The sequence below is a fragment of the Nymphalis io genome, chromosome 9 (assembly GCF_905147045.1).
Source record: "Nymphalis io chromosome 9, ilAglIoxx1.1, whole genome shotgun sequence".
In the NCBI taxonomy this organism is placed as follows: Eukaryota; Metazoa; Arthropoda; class Insecta; order Lepidoptera; family Nymphalidae; genus Nymphalis; species Nymphalis io.
The window spans coordinates 13,653,823-13,672,896 of record NC_065896.1 but is presented as its reverse complement, the minus strand read 5'-3'; the positions used below and the strand labels follow the sequence as shown (position 1 = coordinate 13,672,896).

Below are 19,074 nucleotides of genomic sequence, written 5' to 3'. Positions count from 1 at the left end.
ACAATACCAAGTACTGCTGTTTTGCGGTAGAATATCTGATAGTGGGTGGTACCTACCCAGACGAGCTTGAACAAAGCTCTACCACCTGTAGGTTTAAGTTTATATTAATAAATAATGAGGCTAATGAATTGACTAGTCTAATTTTTTTGTTAAAATAAAGTCCGTAGAATTTGTACTATTTCATAACTAAATTAATAATTAAGCTGGAGAAAGTTTCATCATAATTATTAATTTATTCAGTAAGTTGAAAATGGACTATGGATTAACTCTGCTTCGAGCGTCAACAACTTTTCACCAATTTTATATACTTGCAGACATTTTATTTTAATCTACTATGACAACAAAAAATACTGTCAATTGTTAAATTTATCACGTCATCATTTCTTAAAATAAATAAAAAAACAAAGAGTACTTGAAATTAATTAAAAAATGTGTGGGATTAAACGTTCGTTTGTTGAAAATCTGCAGTTTACATGGAACTGCAAACAGAAATCCTCAGCAAGGGTCAGTTTTTTTATTAACCTTGAATCTTTACGTATGTCCATATTAGCATCCTGTCTTTAATACATAAATTGCGCAAGTCATTGCATCAATCAAACAGGTTCGTCAGCTAACCAGACTCATTCATTACTATGCAGTCACAAAGGCCGTTGACTGACATGACCGGCCCGGTCAGAGTGGCCGCTATGTTGGCCTCCCTGTCATACTTAAAAGTTGGCGGCCATGATACAACGCTGCCAACTTCACGCCACAGCAGTTGTTTATAGGTGCAGAGTACGTTATAATGTTTTGAATGTTTGGTGTATTCTTATATTGTAGTTTTAAATTTTGTTTTATCAATGGAAGCGGCTAAAATTTTACGTGTTAGATATTTAAATAACTTTTTGTGTGGTGTTTGTGTTATACTTCGTGTGTTTGTTCGGACAAAGTGTTGAACTATAACAGTGAAAGTGCGGTTATGTTGACAGTTGATTTATTCAAAAAACAAAAATCAAATCGTTAGAATACTGTTATTATTTTTATAAAGACTAAATAGTTTTAAGTGTGGAATGGATAGTACTTTAAATATTACCAATGTGTTCAATGTCCAACAATACGTAAAAGGTTTTTAATAATTTATTAAATTATGATTGATTTTCTAAATATTTTTTCTTAATTGAGAGTTCATTTAGTTATTTTATTGCTATTCTTATTACCTGAAATAACGTAAAATCTTATTAAAATTAAATGGTATGCCAAAAATAATTATTATAATCACAGACCCGTGACTGGTTTGACCCTGTCGTTATGGCAGACATGTATGAAACTCGATAGACCTCGGAGCCCGGTCTTTGATCACCTTCACTATTTTGATTGTGACCTCAAATCCTATAATCTAGTTACAAGTTCATAAGAAAAGTCTTAACAAGTCTTTAAATGTAATAAAAAGTAGGAAATATTCTTGATGTTTTTTTAATTTGTTATTAATTGATATAATGCACTGGATTCTCATTTTACTTTGCCCTGGCCATTTGGCCGACTGTTAAAAAAATCTATATTAGGATGTCTTAGGTACGCTCATCTAATCCAAAAAAGTATATGACTATATTTATTCGTCTTGGGTGCAACACCCACCCACAGCATTCACAATTTCACGGAATCCACTTTTAGAGCACCTTCACTGTCTCAAAGGTCTTCAAATTTCAAGTCTCACTCAGTAGTCAGAACATTGCCTTTTATGTATGTTTTGCGTATATTCTCCTAAATTTAAAAAAAAAGCTATTATATAATTTTTATTGAGTGAAAGTATTCGATTCAAACATATTGTACTAAATCTAACTATCAATTTAACAAACATGAAAAAAACTTTACTGTATTATATATTCATATTATTTTTCTCAAGCTTGCTTAATAATGAAAAGAGGTCATACATTTTGGTATCATGCTATATTCACAACAGACATGACGGAGTAATAGGGAAAATAATTGTTTTGATTAATATTGCAAAATAACGTCAGTATCGCGTGTTCCAACATCATATTAAAAATTCTAACATAAACGTATTCGTTTTGTTTTGTCGACAGTTAGCGCTCCGGTGAAATTTTCCATGATCCATTACACTTTTATATAAAAGTATTTTTTAGTTTTTATTTTATAAGGACATCGATTAGGTCATCATCATATTTTTAATAACGCAGATGATGCACACTTTTTAATATTCATTAGTGATTATTGTATATCAAATTTACGATGTCAAAAAAATGTAACCTCGCTGAGTTTCTTTTCCCGGTTCTTCTCAGGTCTGAGGAATTTCATTCCGAACATGTGGTAGATTTTTGACAATTTATAAACAACTCGAACGCTTCCATACCGAATGAAGATCTTAACTGTGACGCATATTAAAAAAGCATAATAATAGTATACTAAAAATACAACGGTGCAATGAATGTATTAAAAATATAACACAAACATTTTAATATTTAATAGACATACCCAGAGAAGTTTCTTGTACAGGTTGGGAGTTATCCTAAAATTATTAAGGGTCGCACCTACTACCTGCTCGGCAACGAAATTCTTTCAAATAAGTTTACCGGTTTTTACAACTTAGGATATGTTTTATTGATCCTTCTATTCTTTACTTTTATTAAATTCAAACTTTGTTAGATGATTTGTAAACGTCTACTGAAATTTTAGTGTAAATAAAACTTTGAATTTCTTTAGATTTTGCAATTTCGTTACATTGAAGTAATATAGAAGTTATTTTTTTAGTCATTGATTTTACGATCAGCACGCTATTTTATAACATCATAGCTATTACTAAAGAGTAATGCTCGTAATTTAATTTTGTAAAAAAACTTATAAATCAAAGTAAGACGTGACCTGACCAGATGTCAGATACCTATGTGTTATTGAGTTCTTCGTAAAAATGACCGTCATTGACGCTTACCGAGGGTCTCATTTGTATCAAGAAATGGCAATAAGCGCATTTGATAGCGATATATGTACGTTCACTCTAAATACAGTTTACAAGATTTTCTATCCTACAAGTATACGAAAAAAAAGCTATTGATTTTTGCTTTACAATTGCTTTGCGTTTTCACTGAAATGCGATGACAACTGACAAAGAAGATTTATGACGAACATTATTTTTCTCGAAATAAAATAATGATTGATGAAATAATACTCAGACAAAACTACATTATCACCGTTAAATTGAATTTTGTACTGTGATATAAAATACAAAACCTCTGATTGTTAAACTTAGTCTTACAATCGTTATAGAAGTAGCCTTTAATCACAAGTTACTTGACGTCACGGATAGCAAACAACATACAAAGTTTTGAAATCTGACATTAAATATAGTCCGGAAGACCGGATAGTTTCCGTGTACGCTTTGGACGAGTTTAATTTCATATGCCATAACATTTTCTTTGAAAATCATATGACGTCAGAAACTTATCCTTTTTTCAAATTAGCAACATACAGATATAATAAAAAAATTATGTTTGTGAAGACAAAATAAACAAAATTCTAAACACCGAAAGAAATATTACGTTTTTAAAACACATGTTCAAATTATCACAAAAAATATGTAATAAAGCTATGTATGATTTACAGCAGAGCATAATTAGACATTTCCTTATGTTTTATTAATATTATACATTTATTTCACTCGGCTGATTACATCGTAACCAGTACATAGTACATAAGTTACCAATTTTTGGTTAAAGACAACCTGGTTTTTTTTTTTAATTAATTTGTTTATTTTATATATCAACACTAACTTATATGTATACAAAAGAATATTAAACCATAGAATTATATAAACCAAGTGCCTATTTAACTACAGATGTTGCAAAATAGAACTACACTAATACACATAGTTTTAATTGCTGAAAAAAATACACATACATTTATTTCACTCGGCTGATTACATCGTAACCAGTACATAGTACATAAGTTACCAATTTTTGGTTAAAGACAACCTGGTTTTTTTTTTTAATTAATTTGTTTATTTTATATATCAACACTAACTTATATGTATACAAAAGAATATTAAACCATAGAATTATATAAACCAAGTGCCTATTTAACTACAGATGTTGCAAAATAGAACTACACTAATACACATAGTTTTAATTGCTGAAAAAAATTAAGATTCATTATTTAAATTGGAATCATAAGAATATACATAGGAGGTAATTTGATTATGTATTATAGAACAACTAATTTGGTATATTAAAAACATAATCAACGTCACATCTATATTCATGTATGCTTTATACGATATTTACCCAAGAAAAAAATCTAAGTACAAATAGTAATCAAAAAAAGTCCTGTCCGAAGTTAATGCAAGGACGCGAGCAGAAGTTCTGTATAAAGTTGGAAAGACAAGTTTACTGTATCTTTGAATAGAATATTCTTTCTGCTTCGTATTGCTAGCATTTTGTAGCTAAAAAGTGTTGCAAACTTCTAACAAGGACTATCAGACGGTAGCAGATAGATACTAACTTACATTAAAACAACCATAACGTGAGGACATTATATATCATGATGAAATCATTCAATTGCACGTATCTCTTTTACTCGGAGTGGGCGGTGTTGTATAACACTGCTAGAATAAAGATCGGAATTGTTCAGACGCCTCATGGTACTGTTGCATGATATGGCCATTAGAAAACATCCTTAGTCTCGTCTTACGACAGCTATAGATTGTGATTACCGTAGTACCGGAAACCCAATAGTAAACACAAATTGGATAATTCAATATCAAAATTAAAGTAACAGACTATAAATATCCCACTGTCGTGTTAGGGCCTCCTTTTCTTTTTTGAGGAGAAGGTTCGGAGCGTACTCCACCAAGCTACATCTAATGCGAGTTGATGGATACACGTGGATTTCATTGGCCACGTGACGCCATCCTTGATCGCCGAAACCCAATATAAATTATATACATGAAAATTCAATGAGGTTTGCCCGGGTTTGAACTCTGAGCGAGTACGGCTTATTCAATTGTAGGTTTAGATAAAATGCATTCATCAATTCTTCAGTATTATTAACATACATAGTTGATATCGAGATCAAACGAATTAAAAAAAAAAGATACGGAATTTATTTGTCAAAGTGGTCATTTTTTTGCATTTTTGCATCGATACCTGTCGTGAGATGAGATCGCTTAAATTCAAACGTGTTTCGACGTAATTATTAATTAGTGAATTTTCCGTTTGTCGGACATTGATATATATCGAATACCTGTGTTGTTTATGTACGTATATAATTTTTACATACAAATTCGTTGATCGGTGAATCACTTTATAATGGGAAAATTTTCATGGCAATTATGTTTTGATGGATCTCCATGATTTGTTCTTGGAAAATAGCCAGTAGCATAAGTTTAGATGTATAAAGGATTATGTAAGGATTATCTTCCCGAAACGAAATTTTTCGTACTTGCAAGGTGGAAAACCGAAAACGTTTTATCAAATTAACCTTAGGTCGATGAATATTGAATATTTCGAAGAATAGGAAGTTGGAAGTTTTGATTGTCATACTTTTATTAGTGTCACCTTGTATCACAATATTTCTTGTTGCATGTATTTTTATTCATTAATTAAATTTAAGCTCCTCTTTAACGGAACATTAAAGCTCTAACAAGATTCTCAGTAAAGACTATTCCTGAAGTTTTCAAAAAGTACTACTCTCAAATCTGCTTATCTTAAACAGTGTTTAATAGAAAGTCATCGACTCCTCCGAAGCTGATAAGGATAAATGATTTCGAAGAACAAAGAAACATTACTAACTTATACATTAGATAAAAAACCTGCTAATGTCGACTTCTCTATTAAGTCTTAAAATATCTTTAACAAGAATATTTTTTTATTTATTTATGCTAGTGCGCGCAGTAATACCTATATTACAATACGTGCAATATAAGTTGGCCGGCCTGAACTTAGGACAATCGTTATAATTACTTAAATACTACGTTTATACTTCTATATTTAGAAGTATCATCATCATCATCATATTCAGTCCATATTAATCCACTGCTGGACGTAGGCCTCCTCACAGGCGCGCCAATTCTCCCGGATCTGTGCTAATTGCATCCATTGAGCATCCGCCATTTTTCTTTTTAGAAGTATGCAAAAAATCATTTCTAGCCTAGAACATCGCTTTGTACGTAAAAACTGAACCAGCGCAGTCACTACTTATAACCGGCCAACTTATATTGTACGTATTATAATGATGTAAACGAACTTAACGCACCATTTGCTCATAGAAATCAATTTCTTACTTCTATAAGCAGTTATGATATTTTATTTATATACTTACTAGTATTCGCCCGCCTAGTAGGGGCTCTCCTCCTTAGGGCGGATATTAGGTAAAAAAGTATCCTATGGCCTTGGAGTTCAAGCTTACTCCATACCAAATTTTATCAAAATCGGTTCACTGGTTTGGCCTTGTAAGCGGAACAGACAGACAGAAAGTTACTTTCGCATTGATAATTTTAGTACAGATAAATAAAAAGGCAATGTCCTGACTGACACAACTTGGGACTTGTTTCGTGATGTGGGGACGAACTAAGGAACGAATTTGGGAAGTTGTATTTTTTTCTTATTGCATTATGATGCATTATTCCTTATTAGATTTTTTTCCCGGTTTCTTTTAAAATTACCTTTAAATCAATCACAAGACCTTCCAACACATGCTATTTAAAGTGTTAAATATAAATTAGTGTTTAATGTTTACGAAAAATTAGGAAGAAGAAAATTTGTTTTGCTTATTGTTTTAAAATTATATAAATAGTGTTTTATGGAAGGGTTTTAATTTTAACTACTCTATTTTAATTGGCTTTTGTTAATATATATATATATATATATATATATATAAAATATTTCCAGCCAAATCTCTTATAAAGCTTTGAACTTTTTAATAATTTTATTAAAGGCATCTTATTATAAAAACCTCGAACCGACAACTTCAGCCTCATTACCGAAGTTGGCATTCTTAAGAAAAATCAATTTTTAATGCTTTGGAGTTCATAAAGTTTAAAAGCTTAAAGTTCACGGATCAGATCGTTCATTGTAATATATTATGACAGTATTATACACTTACTAGTCATAAAAGCTATTGCACTATCTTTATCGAAACCTGCTAGGAAATGAAAATTTTCTAACGAAATAAATCGCGTGTACGCTTGGTTCAGAGCTTGTTTCTACTACGCCATAAGTCACGTCGGCTTACAGCTATAATGTAATACTATTCACAAGTACATCACGAGGCCAGTGCATTATTTAAAATCGACACGATATTTAGAGTTAAGTTCTTAGTTATCTCATTAAATACGTCACAGTAAACAAATCTGTCTCTCTGACATGCGTACATTTCAAATAGTCGTATCAGCATAACTATCTTATCAAATGAAGAGATTGAGTAAATGAGATCAGTTTATCACAATCAGGCGGTCGCGGCCGCCGTAGGCAAAGACCGGGCTCTAGGAGGTCCGGGGTCGTATCGAGCCCTAGCAGAACTCTGATTGTTGTTGCCAGCATTCAACGGGCCGACGCCACTACGAGTGAACGTCGGAAAGAAAACGACTCGCGTAACTATCGTTCGACTGAATAGCGTGCGCGTAGTCGATCGTGACGTGCAATGCCCAGGGCCCCGCGCGCCCCTTCACCCCTCGCAGGGCTATGGAGACCCTCCTCGATAAGTTCAAGAAGGAGCAAGGAGGGTTACGAAGGTCCCGATCCGTCCGCGCTTCCCTACGATTGATTGGAAACCGTTGGCGATCTACAAAAGACGAGGACACATCCGACGAAATTGAATCCATCAAGCGTGACAAGGTCGTGCTCACTCAAATATTTAACGGCGAGAAGGATTACAACGTAGCGTATACGGGCATCGACGGCACGTACAAAGCGAAAACACCGAGCATGGCGAAACGGAAGCAGGAACCTGTGAAACTGAGGAAGAAGAGCGGCGACATCGATTTAACATTGAAACCGCAGAGGCACAAGAGGATCGAGAAAACTAAGTTCAGTGATTTATTCAATAAGAAACAGAAGAGCATCTCTGCGAAGGAACTACTAGTTCCTGAAAAGATACCACCGAAAGCTGCGGCGATTTTGCATATCAATTCCCCAGAGAAAGATAAAGGAAAGAGAAAATTAAAAGGTATGGGCAAATCGGAGAGCGCTAAGTTGATAACGGAGCCAGTTACACATCGGCGGACGCGGAGAGGCTCCGAGAGCGATATGACGTGTGGGAGCCAACCACGTGGGTGCGTCAACCAAGCGTTCGTGTACAGCACTCCGCCTAAGGATAGGAAGCAGATACCTTTATCTCCATCGGCCTACTTAAGTACGTATCGTGTTTACTTTTATTTAGAACCCAATTTATTATACCCGATATGGTCGATTATGTTGACTCAGATTTAATACGCAAACAACTCCGAACTTTGCGTCACTATTAGGCCGCTACCATATCGTAATGTTTGCGTTACCTAAATTGGTATTTCAATAAATAATTAATTAATACTGCCGCCTCATCGAGCGGTACGGATATCAATTAATTACATTTATCATATCATGACTTACCGACGACAGTATTGATTTTAAATACATAACAAATTGAAATCCTTAATAATAGCCGTAAGTAAACGAATTGCCCTACAGGTAGAACATGTGATTTTTTGCTGAAGATCTTGGGATGTGCTTATAATTCATCTCATGCTAGGCGTTGGGTCTACATCAGCCGAATTTAATAACAGCTAAAAAGCACAGCCTTACCATTCAGACTAATCTCACAAATAACTATTAAACACACGCTTATATCTGTAACAACAGATAACCTTTGTATATATATATATATATATTACAACATACAATCAAACCACCTGTTATACGTATTTTAAATGTATTATAAAACAATAACATAACATTGACCAGTTTCTAAAATTAAGTGATTAACCTAACTGGCTAAACACTGAACGCTCATTGGTCGCCAGTTGTGTCATTGGCTTCCATCGACCAATGACTATTCAGATTTATGTAAAATGATTGAATCTGACTTTGATCAACGTTTCAGAAACCAATTCCTTTGTTTTGTGTTGCCTGCCAACTGGGTCAATCTAAAGACCGATAACATGAAATTAATAAGCTGTTTCTAAACATGAAAGATCAAAGGTCAGATAGGGGAAAAAATAAATATAAGTAACCGTAATTATTCCAAAATAATATTTAAGTAAAGAACAATAACTTTTATTTGGCTTTTCCCGTCCCATCGGATTATTAAGCGAGGAATTAGAGAGTGCACTTGTGCTTGCACACGCACATGTGCATTATAACTCGTCTCGCGAATTGATAATGTCCCCAATGATAATGACGGCCGTGGCTGAAGTTCAATAAAAATAGTGTTCTTTATAAAATTACAATTCGTTAGCAGAACTTTTTATTCCAATACCTTTTGACTTTTTTCAGTACTTTTCATCGTATTGCCATTAACATTGCATCACTCATCCGAAATTGGTAAAGCATGTATATTCATCGCTTGTCAATAATACATAATTCAGAATAAATATTACTTGTATAAAATTACCTTGTAAAAATACATACAAATATTACATAAACGATATTATTGATGTATATAAGTATGTAGGTAATAAGTAAAAAATACTTCAATGACTTTTTTTCGTGTTAATGTCCAATAGCAAAAATAAAAAAATATATTATGCAGATCTTATCTTTTTTAATGTCACAACTCTTTCTATAAGTATTCTTTTCGCTGTGCATATTCAAACTTAAATGCTATTTAACACGTTAACTGGACGATAAAACAATTGGCCCACGTTTCATAACATAGTAATATGTGTAATTTCCTTAATTTTAAGATATTTATGTGCATAAACCGCAATAGAGTTGCGTGAACTGTGACGCCCGATTATAATCCCAAGCATAATAACAACATTCCTTAGCCTGTTTGATTTCAAAGTATAAAAAATTAACACTAGTATTTTGGATGCGTTACAACTTACATTATGTATTTTACTGAATAGTGTAGATTTAATGCAGTGGTAGTGATTATACAGCCAAATATTTTATATTTTATGTATATTTTGTTTATGATAATTATGTCGTGTGATTAATAGTGAAATAAAAAAAATAGCACGACTAAAAATGTATTCAGGTGTTCATCAGAAAAAGAAATATTCGTCGTCTGGATACAGGAATAATTCGAAAAATCATGGTATTGGTAAGTTGTTTTGTTTATTGTGCAATGAGATTCAGTAACTTTCTTTACAAAGAACTTTCAAATTATGTTAAAAAAAAAAACAAAACAAATTATAACGGATATATAGAGTACCATAAAACCTTTTTTGTATTTAAAAACAAAAGTAATTTTATCGCGACTCGTCACAAGAACGGTGCGTTTCACCGCCGATCGTGAGAATCGTCTCCATACAAAGCCGGTGCGACTTCCCATTAAAGATAGCAAATTACAAATGATAAAAGTGTATTGTTGAATAAGTTTTTAATCTGTAATCTCTACTTTACGTTTATCTTTCAAACTTTTTGTGTTCTCTCATTGTTTATCCGATGTTTTGTTATTCTAATTTATAAGTAAAGTTAAATGTATTAAATCCTAATATTCATAAGATAGCGGATTCAAACTCAGGTGATGACTACTGTTCATGAGGTTAATTTAAAGGAAATTTTCGTTATAAATGGCCGGCATGTTTCGAGTGCAATTCTGCCACGTGCTTATGTATAGCCCGCATTTGAGCAGCGTGTGACTTAGCTCAACAGTCGATCATTTACAGTTACCGTATAAGAGAACTTACCATCAGATATTATTAGATTAAATTTCATAATCGACTTCAACGGCAATTTTTTAACTACGTGTCTTCCCGAATAGATCTGCTAAACGATGAACATTACACTTTAATGTATTTACATAGATTTGATTCAGTGTTACAACTGTAATCATTTTGTTTAATTAAAGTATTAGATCATTTCTTTGTTTAATTATATTAAATAGTTTTTTCGTCTTTCATCTTTCGTGTAGTATGAGTATATTGTATTAATTTCGTAGTTTATATACGATAGTGGCCAGTAACCATCGTGCGTTATAATAACTGTTTAAATTTTTACGTAAACAATTATCTGATTTGAATCGCGTGCTAACAGTATGTCGATGGTACTACGCCAACCCCGCGCCAGTGCTGTTAACAACAAACGAATACAAACATAGAAAACTTTTTTATATAATAGATAGATACCAATGAAACAGAAATCAATAGGAAATAGTTTTTTTTTATATACAACGTATTTTTATTTTTCAAAATCTTTCCACGCGGCTGATCTACGTTATCCAAAAACTTGCCGCTTACCTCAAAACTCGCTCGCTCCAGCGACTTAGATACCATACCGTATACCACGGTAGTATATCAAACGCCGTGCTATTTTTACTTTTTTAATTTTGCATACGAAGTGTTCTAAGAACTAATAAATATATCCAATACATAATTTATAATAATACCCGTACACATAACATAAACGGTTGCTGAATGAAAATTTGAAAGTTTGAATAAGGAATTTGTTTTTGTTTTAGATAATGATGTGAATTATAAAGCCAATTATTTTCATTTGTACCCAAACATAATGAGACCTACTTATTTGTATTATGATATTATGCGGTTCGAGTTATATAAGTGGGTAGAATCGTGGTGTGGGAGTGTTTCGAACGATATTGTGTGGAGCGTTACGAAATAAGTGCTTATCTTGAAAGTGGAGACATGTTTGGAGACAAGGCCCATCGTTTGATGAAGTTGTTCAAAAGATTTGATATTTATTAGCTTTCTTAATTCCCATCGCTCGTCTTATTGACCGTTGAACTCTTTCAAGTTAAATTGACGCCATGAACTTGTAGCCCTAATTATCCCATTTCCTATCCTTTATTGACAATCAATTAACCAATACAGATATCGGTTATTCGATGCCGTCTCACCGGTATAAATACTTTTAACATATAGACCTCTTGTGTATAGTAGAATATCTCTGTATATTATATATAAATAAGGCTTATTTTATTACACATACCACTTGGAATATTGTCATCCGTACTCAAGCTTTAAGTTTAACCGGAGTATAGAAAAAAATTTCGCAATGATGTTGCTATAATAAAGACAAATTAAATACGTTTTCTTTGGCTTTGAAAAGTAATAAATCAGATCAAAGAAAAACCGGCGAAAGACGTTCGGCATTTTTTTCCAATTCAATTACAACCGATATAATATTTAACAGATTACATTAACGCTTTACAAACGTTACATATCCTCAATAGAAGGTAACATAATATTTTTCAATTGCGAAACATGTATAAACAGCTCCACCGTCTGTCTGGTGTTGGGTGTAAACTAATTTGAACTTGCACTCGAACTAAGCGTCATCCTACACGTCGCCACTTTCCACGCTCGCAGATGCGGTGATGACATAGATGTAAGATAGCACATGCAACTGAGCCCGAAACCGTGCGACCACTTCACCGCTTCAGTCACAACAATGCTATTCGAATGGAGTGACATGGTCGAGTTCTTTACATGCGGTCAGTTCCTTTTTCGAAATTACCAGTTTTAATCTGTGGTCATAGTGATGTGCTTATTTGTAACTTTAGCGCGACGGTGTCGGTGTTGTTTTTTTACTTCCGTTCGTTAGTACGTCCGATTTTGTCAATCTCGTGTCGCGTTCCGCACGGTGACCTAGACGGTTGTTTCCGCTATCGAGTACCTACATACGATGCATCACTGTTACTTTCGAACTGTTTTTATGGACATGTAATTGAGTAATGATTGCCCACGCGATGTGTCGACGCACGGAATCGAAGTCACGAGAAATTTAAAACAATACATGTTTCCAGTTGAATGTAAATAAGAACGATACATTTTCGTAATTGTAGTTTGTAACCATAGATTGTTATACTCCACTATATAATCATGGGAAATTACTAAATCGAGTTTTTTATATTATTATTATTATTTGTGTTAATGTTGTAATATTGTTTGTGGTTTACATTATCCGAAACAATTTTAATACACGGTAAGCGCAGATTTTCCTTAACTCCGCTTAAATATATATTTATTATATAATATAATAAGCTGCGCTCCGCGGTCTTATCCACGTAATTTTTTTTATTATACACGTAAATATAAAAACATCCCAGAACGTAACAATATTAACACGCAAAACAACGCTTTTTATCCTATCTTTGCGGAAATACGAAGATTCCTAAAAATATTTTCTGATGACTTTATAATTACCTTGATCTTAATTATGATAAATGCCTATCATACCAGTAAAAATGTTTACGTAAACTACTGAATTATACTAGGTACTCAATACAATTGATTGCTATTTGTTGCTACAAAGCAAAGTTCTTATAATTCTTAAACTTCACTTAATATGAACATAACAGTAGCCTGTGAATGTCCCACTGCTGGGCTAAGGCCTCCTCTCCCTTTTTGAGGAGAAGGTGTGAAGCTTATTCCACCACGCTGCTCCAATGCGGGTTGGTGGAAAACACATATGGCAGAATTTCAGTGCAATAAGACAGGTTTGCAGGTTTCCTTACGATGCTTACCTTCACCGTAAAGCACGAGATGAATTATCATCACAAATTAAGCACATCAATATGAACGTAAGTACAATACAATAACTTAATTGAATTGGTTGGTGAAATTGGCTCAAATTTTTGTATTGATTACAAAATACATTTAATTTATGAGTATCGATGAAGTTCGGTATTGAAATTGATTATAAAAAACATGCGGCTGATTTAAAATTATGAAAACGGAAATACGGAACGAGTTTGTGATTAATACTCTATAATGTTAAATAATTTTAACTGCGGAATGTTTTCGTTTGTTTGTTTGTTGGCCACTTTTTTCCGATTTCGTTATACAGTCCAATCAAACTGAAATCTTGCGTATTTTAATTGCTAAACAACTAAAATATTAATTTACATATGAGTTTTATTGGCACGGATTTTTTAACCTCGATATATTAACAGATTCATATCAATCAACCCGAGTTAATTGTAAAAACCGAATAAGTGGAGTTTAATTTACTAATTTACTTCACACACTTATTTTGTCGACAAGCCACCAGACAAAGCATTCACCGGGGCGGGTAACGTCTTGTAGGCGCAAGCTGTAAGCTTAAATAAATTTTATGAGAGCTCCAAATTATGACGATAATTACAAAAATTATTTTCGTCATTGCATTGATTGATAGGTACAATTGGCTAAACAAGTTGCATCTCAGGTCTGGGTAGTTAGTGTAATGTATTAGGTAGTACAAATACCCATTCTACTGTTAAGCATAAATACGTTGTATTGCAGTGTTTCCGTTCGGATGATTGAGCCAGTGTAATTACACAAGAGAAATAACTTAGACTCCCTCGTTAGCGGGACATTAACGTTGTATAAAATGAGTTACAATTCCTGCAGTAGCAGTGCCCATGATCGAAATTGACTTACCGTCAAGCACTATATTGTTTCCTCTCCTGCCTTCCTAAAATAAGTTTAAAAGAAACAAATACAATTTCGCATCGTGTTGAAACGAGACCACTTATTGTACGTCGACCTATTTGCTACGCATGTCTTTCCAGTATAAATAATAGTGTTAAAAATAACCCCGTCGTTAGCGCGCTATTGTTCTTTATTTTTACTCTTAATTAGCAGAAATTTGTCACGATACAATAGATGTACGTAAGTTGACATACACCCACATAAAATAATGAACTAAAAATTACTTAAATAACGAGCCCTTCGTATAGTCTACTACTCGAAGCAATTGAAGAAAATACCATTGGGTTGGATTTAATATGACTTATTTCGTAGTTTATTTTATTTAAAAAACTAGTGTCTATAAATCCGTCCGCCTTAAAAGGCATACTCCTGGATATATGCCTCCCCTAATATCTTCCTCACTTAGTTTCCTGGTCCGACGTTTCAACGTTATTTAATCATTATGTAATTATATTTAACGTTTTATACAAAGCTATATAATATATAAAGAATGAAATAGTTTTCACCTAAAATTTAACATTTAACTCCTTAGTCACAGAAAAGTACTGCTGTTGTCGAATGTGTCCTTACACTTTCGACAACAGCAGTACTTTTCTGTGAGAACTTACATAATGTCAGAGTCGTGAAGTATTGAAAACCAACTTACGGTGATGCAAACACAGAAAAGCTTTGCATCAGTATACCGTTATTGGAATAGAATTTCTTAGATATATGTATTTCAGGCAGAATAAAAAAAACGCATATTCTGTTATTTATCTAAGGCGTTTGATTGTGTAGAGCTAATATACAGGAAATACTTTTACATAAGCAAACACATTACGATGATAAGTCTCTTTAAATCTCATTGCTTTGAAGACAAAATCATAAGAACATATTTCAAAAAAAGTCAATTAATAGGTAAAGTCTCGGATCTGTACTAAGAATGGGTGTTCCGCAAGGATCAATTATAGGTCATTTTGTATTTTTACATCACAATTGTAACAATTTTAGTGGTAACAAAATTATTCATAATATAATAAATAATAAGAAGGGATCAGCTACCTCGAGGGTAGCCAGTACTTGTCAAGCTGGTTTAAATTAACAAATCTGTCAGATGAGAATCCAATAGATTTTACCTTAACCTAGGTCAGATTTATAACCACTATAATATAAATTGATAGAATCAGTGACAAACATTGTATAAACACAATAAAAGTATAACACTAAGTTTCCAATTCGGTAGAGTCAATATATCCTTTCCTGGGCAGGTATTTGCGTTTATATATATTCTATAACAAAACCAGCAGACAATTTTCTGATCTTATGATGAAAAAAACGTTCACATATTAATCTTATAACTCAATACATGAATATATAAATAATGGTGGTGGTGGTAGGGCTTTGTGCAAGCTCGTCTGGATAGGTACCACCCACTCGTCAGATATTCTACCGCAAAACAGCAGTACTTGGTATTGTTGTGTTCCGGTTTGAAGGGAGAGTGATCCAGTGTAATTACAGGCACAAGGGACATAACATCTTAGTTCCCAAGGTTGGTGACGCATTGGCTATGTAAGGGATGGTTAACATTTCTTACAATGCCAATGTCTATGGGCGTTGGTGACTACTTATATGAATAATATGAATAATCCCTACTGGATATATATATTTAATCGTAAATAATATTTTGAGATAAAAGTTAGTACTAAGTTTACGTTTCGATAGATTTATACTTTAATTCACTAACATAACGACTCAGGAGTCTACTTAAAAAGAGTAATATGTATAAACGAGCTTTTATTTAGCGGTTATGCTTTTATATAATTCATCTCGTGCTTGACGGTGGAGGAAAACATCGTGAGATAACCTGCATGTGTCTTATTTAACTAAAATCCTGGCACATACATTCACCGACCCGCATTCGAGCAGCGTGGTGGAATAAGCTCCAAAAAACCTTCAGCTCAACGGGAGACCTTAGACCAGCTGTGGGACATTCTACTCTAAATAAGAACTTGTAAATGTTTCCAAAGTGCCTTGCTCGACGTCCTGAGAGATTTCTAAAATAATACCACAAGTCTGTGATACATATGTTTACGGTGGACACGTTGATTCAACCAATCGAATACCACTGCACTGTGCACTACTTTTTAATGGAAATCGCTTAAATATAGAAAACGTATAATGGATGCTATTGCGTACTAAAATTTCTATATTATTAATTTATTATAATGAATCCTTAATAAATATCGAAAAATTCTCAACGCAGTGTTTTTAATTTATGTATTAAAAAACGTTTTTATGTATGTTGTATTTCACGTATGTGTTATTTAATACAACTTAAGGTATTATTTTTAAAATAGTTTTAATCTTGTTTATAGCAAAGTAACAAAATCTAAAACAGTGATATTAAATTGTGCAAAACATGTATTTGCAGAATTAAACATAAATTGAGAAAATGCACTATCATTATTATTCACTCCCCAAGTTTTAGATGCCGGGACATTTTATTAACATTGCAAGAAAATGGATTTTGCATACTTACTGCTGGTTGTTTGATATCTTGCACGTTGCATATACGTATTGCAAACCTAGAAGCTTAGCTCTGCATAGGGATGAATAACAAGCTTTTACTTTACTTGTTTTTAAAAATTTTTACCGACGGATGCACTTAATACGAAATATTTCCTTAGTCGGCCCGCAGACATCACCAGCTCTATTCTATTCTACCGGAAACCACACGATAAAAAATTCAAATTTATAAAAACGAGTCAGTACAAAAATATAATATTTTAAATAGTTTCACACATTGAATTTTAGAAAAGAAACTTCTAAAAATCAAGTTTCACAATATCCGGTATTATACGAGTAGAATTATAATATCAATTATATTTATAGGCATCATTTGAATTAATTGCTTTAAATATTAAATACATATTAATGTATAATTTCTTTTTTTAAATATATTTATTACTTCTATACAAGCTATATGTCTCGAAAAAATGATGTATATATATATCATAGGCTATATTTGTATTCAATTCTGTTTTTTATCAAATATAAGCGAGATCTTTACTAGTGAGTAGTATCGTCCTGAATAAACCAGAATAATCAGAAGCTGCGAATCTTGCTATATACATACATATTTTATTTTATATTCATACAACATTATGTAACTTATAGGTGACAAAAAAGGGTGGCCTTAATAAGCGATTATTTTTTACATGTAATTAAGATAAAATAATTTGTTTCGTAAAATGGTTAAAAGTTCTCAACATAATTATTTACTTAATCATTGTTTTACAAGATTAAATAAATATTCTACTGAACTCAGTAGTAACTAAATTCAATACACACGTTATTCTATTACATTAATAAAAACCTTCCAAATACTTTTTAATTTTAACAGCATTTTCTGTTATTTTTGAAAACGAATAAATTTGTATATGTATGTATGTATTTATGTGTATGAAAATATTTTAATGTACATATTATATAATAAGTATGTATGTGTTTAAAATGATCAAACATGTATAAAAACAAACATAAATATTGTCAATTGCGAAAATAATAAATCGCTACTTGTCAATTCTAAAGGGTTATACATTCACCTTCAATCCTAATAATAATTTGTCGTGTGTTGCCAAATAAGGCTATTGTGACAATTCGAGGCCTCACGACAACCTTCGAAACATTCAATTTGAAAATGAAAAGTCACTCATTATAACTTAAGGAATGAACATCTTGTAACTTTATCCGTATTGTAATAAGAGTTATTTTTCTGTGTCGCAAGACAGTTTGAAGCTTTTAAGTATAGTTAGAATAGAATACAACACGATCAATCATTCCATTCTGTACGCATTCTGTACGCCACTTATAACTGACACGTGGTATTTTTTATTAGTTGATCGAACAAAGTATACTAACGCCTTATAAATATAAATACTTTATTATTTTTGGTGATAGTAAGTTTCTATAATAAAATCGTATAAAGTATAGTATAGTTTAACTTTGGTAATTATATGGTATAAAGTATAGTATAGTTTAACTTTGGTAATTAATAATAAAATTATGTCGAAAAATAATAATATAATATCCTGGGACATTATCCACACGCGGCCATCTGATCCCAAATTAAGCACAGCTTGTACTATGGAAACCAGACAACTGATTTACTACATATACTACTTTTCTTTTATAAACACATAATACATATAAATAATTACACCCAGACTCAGAAAAAACAGACATGTTAATGCACACAAATGTCTGTCCTAGGTGGGAATCGAACCCACAACCTTCGGCGTGTAAGACGAGTATCTACCAACCCCGCCAATCGGCTCGTCAAATGTAAAGACATACAATACAAGAATAAATATAATTATGATAATAAAGTAAGCGTTAGTGTTTATTTATTAATTTAATATCGAAATACCAACAAATGTTACAATAACACAACAAACAATATATAATGTGGGCTAAACAAGATTAATTGCACTTTTAATTACAGGTAATTACAGCATGCTCATTATTAATAT

At 32.5% G+C, this 19,074-nt stretch overlaps 1 protein-coding gene across 3 annotated transcripts in view; it reads left to right on the top strand.

The window, feature by feature from the left end:
• The window catches only part of LOC126770698 (uncharacterized), a 234,614-nt gene that overhangs the window by 200,151 nt on the left and 15,389 nt on the right, over positions 1 to 19,074 (top strand). Inside the window, exons 1-2 of one of the 3 annotated variants that reach the window (XM_050490201.1) lie at positions 830 to 1,104; positions 7,527 to 8,340. The exons of the other annotated variants lie outside the window; for them this stretch is intronic. Coding sequence (XP_050346158.1) covers positions 7,671 to 8,340 — 670 coding nt within the window. The 5' untranslated portion in view covers positions 830 to 1,104; positions 7,527 to 7,670. Of the gene's footprint in view, positions 1 to 829; positions 1,105 to 7,526; positions 8,341 to 19,074 lie in introns of those variants that run through there. 3 annotated transcript variants of the gene reach the window in all.